The sequence below is a fragment of the Trichophyton rubrum genome, assembly GCF_000151425.1.
Source record: "Trichophyton rubrum CBS 118892 genomic scaffold supercont2.10, whole genome shotgun sequence".
In the NCBI taxonomy this organism is placed as follows: Eukaryota; Fungi; Ascomycota; class Eurotiomycetes; order Onygenales; family Arthrodermataceae; genus Trichophyton; species Trichophyton rubrum.
The window spans coordinates 538803-543058 of record NW_003456419.1 but is presented as its reverse complement, the minus strand read 5'-3'; the positions used below and the strand labels follow the sequence as shown (position 1 = coordinate 543058).

Sequence of the window (4256 nt, the reverse complement as noted above, 5' to 3'; positions counted from 1 at the left end):
CCCTTTTTTAGCCCTCAATTTTTTTGTCCTCATATGCAGTGTAACGTGTCTCACTTCTCCATCCATCCATCCACTCTTATTTTTATGCCTATCTACAGGGTTATCTATCCCGTCACCTGTCTTGGAGCCACTTGCGCTCTGCAGTTCCCGTTACCCCCGCTGAGCCATGTATGTGTGAGTATGTATATTGATGTAATGCACGGATTAGGAGTCACTGAACCCGGAATCCCGCACCAAGCTTCCAGGAATGGCATTCAGTGAATATGCACGTCGATTCGAAGAGCCAGATGTATCTGAGGGGTTTAAGGACGTGTTCAGTGTTGTGTTTCAGTTTGATGGAGATAAGGAGGCGAGGGAGATATGGGGACAGTATTGGATATGAAATAATGAATTCTTAGAAACGTTTACGATAGATGATCTAGTTCATTTCAAGCACATGAAGCTATAACTTTTTCTTTTATTATCCAAAACGTCGTTTTATATACCTGCTTATTTATATCTCTCTGCCCATAACTTTTATTGTCTCATTTCATCGTCTCTATATATTAGACCTTTATTTGGATTATGGTGGTGCTTTTGCCAGCAATGCAGCGCGGTACAGGGTATATAGAACATGGGGATCTTTTTGAAGGAGCGTGTGGGTGTAGGTATGTGGTTACATACATGCGATGATACATCTGGGGAGCACATAGGGACGATATAGGAATGGATATGATGAGATGGAGGTGTGGACGGGGTATAGGTATAGGTATAGGTATGTGTGTATATAAGACAAACTGAAGAGAAATGTATCAACGTGAGTATGCAATGGAAATATGCTGAGCTGGTCAACGGCTTGCTACATGCTGGCTGAAACATAGTAAAGGATGCATAATAAAACAGTCGATGCCTAAGGTAGGGAGGTAGATGGAAAGGCAGAAATAGGGGGTTGAGTCCGTCCATTGATGAAACAGGGCGGGATTAGAATGTTAAACATTAAACGAGAGGTCGATGAAGGGAGACGATGGATATAGAGTAGGTTTTTTTTTTTTTTTTTTTTTTTTTTTTTGATATACCAGGAGAGAAGAGAAGAAGCGGAAGAAGGAAAGCTGCATGTCCTTCCCTAGAAAGCAGCGGAAAGGATGTCGAATCTTGTACTCCGTCATAAGGGGTTTTCTGCTCTTCTCTTCGGCACGGCAGCTTGCATATCAATCCATCCAGCCAACTGCCTGGCCTTTTTTTTTTTTTTTTTTTCCTAGTCGGTCGACGTCTTTGTTAAGGAGATACCAGATGATGTGAAAGAGATGCGGACAAGGAAAGATATAAGAGTGAAACCTGATAGATAGATGGTAGATAGGAGAATTGGTAGTTCCACGAGATCCCACCGGCGCCGCAGTCCTCGCGCCGTGAACCGTGACCATAAATGATGATGAGAAAAATGAGATAGGAAAAGCCATTGTGGGGGGGGGGGGGGGGGGGGGGGGGGGCGATTTCTATGTATATCCTCTATAACGTATGATGAACAAATGGGCTAAATGGAAAGGGTAATAAAGAAAAAAAAAAAAGGCAAGGATGCATCGGGATAACAAGCAGGGCTAAGGAAAGGCTGAGGCCCTTTTTTTTAAACGCCATAATTTAAACATCGACTTAAAATGAGTGTCATGACAAATGAGAGTCCGGATAAGGAGCGTCGTTCATCCATGATGGAGCATATATAGGATATGGGGTTCCTCGATGGATGCAAAAGGGGTGGTCATAAGGAGCGTAACGCATGATTCATGATCTGATGCTGAAATATAAGGAGAGAATGAGCAAAACAACTATGGTGGATGGGGGAATAAGAACCGTAAAAAGGGAAAAACACAAGCAAGACATCTTAACTCCAGTCGTCCTTGCTAGCCCAGCTCGGATATGGTGGGAGACGACTATGAATTGCATGCATGTACCGCAGCAAATCAGAATAAATGAAAAATATCGGGTAAATAGGGTAAAATAGAGATGGTAGGAATAAGGGACGGGAGGAGGTATTTGTACAGGAGAATGGATAGGGGTAGAGAGAAAATAAAGGGGGTGGGGCGGTTATGAGCTCTTGCGGAGGCTGAAGAGACCATTCAAGAACTTGAGAATGGACTTTTTGGAGAGGATCCTATCGTCAGTGGATCGACAGTGCTGTAGGCCGGGCCCGACAGACATGGGACCGACGATGTCCTCGTCTCCGAGTTCCGGGAACTTGTTCTTGTCGTGAAGGCCGGGTATCTTGACGGCGTCCTGGGAGCAGTGGAGCACCTCTGACGGGCTGAGAGAGAGACGGTTACCGTTACCGTCCTCGAGGTTGGCGATGACATGGTTGTAGCCGTTCTTCCACTGGCTGTTGACGGATACCCACTTCTCTTCGGTGAGTTTGTATATATGTGAGGTGGAGCCGTAGTGTTCATCAGTCCGTGCAAGGTGTTTTGCGTAGTTGCAGCGAGCAAGCTCCCAGTTGGCACGGAAGTTGTTCAGGGCCTCCCTGTCACAGATCTCGGGAACGTATGGCTCTGGGTAGATAGTGAAGTTTGCGTGTCCCAGCTTGCAGGACCACTCGTCCACGGAGTCCGACATGACCATGCGGGTCGAGTAGAGGCGAGACATGGCCAGCTGGCGGCTGGTGGAGGACATGGAGGGGTGAGCAGAGGTAATGGGTGACGCTGGCGAGGTCGGTGGCATAACATCGCTTATGGAGGTGATGGGCGGGCTGTCAGTGTCCCCCCGAGAGTCTGCCACGGGAGCAATGGACGGGGACTCCAGCGGAGAGTCGATATGCTGGTCCTTGTCGATGTGTGGCAGGTCCATCATGACCGGTGGGAGCAGCGGCGTCCGGACATGTCTCTCTGGCTCTCCGTCGAACTGCTGCTGGTTCGCCCGTTCGATGTCAATGCCGGCCACGCCAGCCTCGTTCAGGCGTTCCTCGAACGTCGTCCTGGCCGGCGAGGGGGCACAGAGGCTCTGACGAGCGGATATCAAGCTGGCGGCCGGGCTGGCGAGGGCGGAAGTGGCTGAATTGGCGCGAGACCTGAGAGAGTCTTCGTACCGATCGCGTGTAGCGACTGTATCTGCGATCGACGAGGGCTTGGTCTGCTTCCATTTGGACGAGAGGGAGGAGAAGCGGGTGCTGATGCGGGATATCTGGCGCAGCGACTTGCTGTCCGACCTCCGCTTCCTGAAGGCGCCCACGGCGTCGAGGGTGTCTATCTGGTCGAAGTCGTGCGAGTCCAGCGAGAGGTGACTGTCGTCGTATGCAGCGGCGGCAGCGGCGGCATGGAAATCATTAAAGTGAGCTAAGCCTTAACGTTAGCATCTTGTCTGCTCTTTGACTGCGTCTCGTTTCTTTTTTTTTTTTCTTTTTTTTTTTCTCCCTTCACCCTTGCAACTAGAGATGTAGCAGGATGTAGTTTAGATGTAGGAGTAGGAGCAGCGACTTACGAAAGTAACCGTCTCTCTCGACACAGCCGGTCTCTCGCTCGCCGGGCTCTTCCTTGACCTCTGTCAGCTGCGTCTTGGTGCCGCCGAAGCCATCGGGCGAGCTGGTGACGGGCGAGGAGGCCAGCGACGAGACCGAGCTGGGGAAGCGGGTGTGCGTCCTGGTCGAGAAGAGCGAGGTGACAGGCGACCCCGGATTCGAGGAGATCATGGATTCAGGCGATTCAGGCGGCGGCCTTGCGAGGCAGGACGGATGCGAGGACGGGGCTGCGATGTCTGCTGCGTCGCCGTCGCGCCGGTTGCTGGCTTCGAAGAGCTGCGATAGTCGCAGCATAGTGAGCTGTGAGGTGTGAGCTGTTGTGAGTTGCGAGTTGCGAGTTTGCGCAGGGCCTGAGCAGCCAGGCACGCGGGTTTATTATCTCTGGTCGACAGCACTCGGGCAGGGAGAGGCCGCTACTTCATAGCAGAGCCTGTATGGCGAGACGTATTGTTTGTGTCGAGCGATGAAGGGAGGGCCAGTCGCGGGCGAGGGAATGGAAGCTCATGCAGCGCGGAGGGAAAGGCGCAACGATCGGCCTGGGGAGGATGCAGCGGTAGTCGCGGGCAGCAGAGAAGCTTGTCTGGAGCTGGCGACTGGTCGTAGCAGGCAGCGAACGGCGGCGGCGGGGAGGTGGGTTTTCTTGCTGAAGATGAAGCTGAAGTTGAAGTTGAAGCTGATGTTGGTGAAGGCGAGGTCTGTAGCAGGATTTTTGACGGCGGACTTGGAAGTGCGCGCAGGCTGCAAGCAACAAACAACAACCACAGCCAGGGGGTTCAGC

General features: G+C 51.4%; 2 protein-coding genes across 2 annotated transcripts; both read right to left on the bottom strand.

Moving 5' to 3' along the window:
• Positions 1-118: 118 nt before the first annotated feature.
• Positions 119-1034, bottom strand: TERG_12564 (uncharacterized protein). Its single transcript, XM_047751509.1, has one exon. It carries the CDS (start codon positions 940-942, stop codon positions 517-519), a length of 426 nt encoding a protein of 141 aa, XP_047607272.1. The 5' UTR covers positions 943-1034; the 3' UTR covers positions 119-516.
• A 459-nt stretch (positions 1035-1493) lies between these two features.
• On the bottom strand, positions 1494-3871 carry TERG_07562 (uncharacterized protein). Its single transcript, XM_003231895.2, has 2 exons — positions 3442-3871; positions 1494-3296 (listed from the first exon to the last, which is right to left on the bottom strand). Exons 1-2 carry the CDS (start codon positions 3770-3772, stop codon positions 2059-2061), a joined length of 1569 nt encoding a protein of 522 aa, XP_003231943.2. The 5' UTR covers positions 3773-3871; the 3' UTR covers positions 1494-2058.
• Positions 3872-4256: the final 385 nt, after the last annotated feature.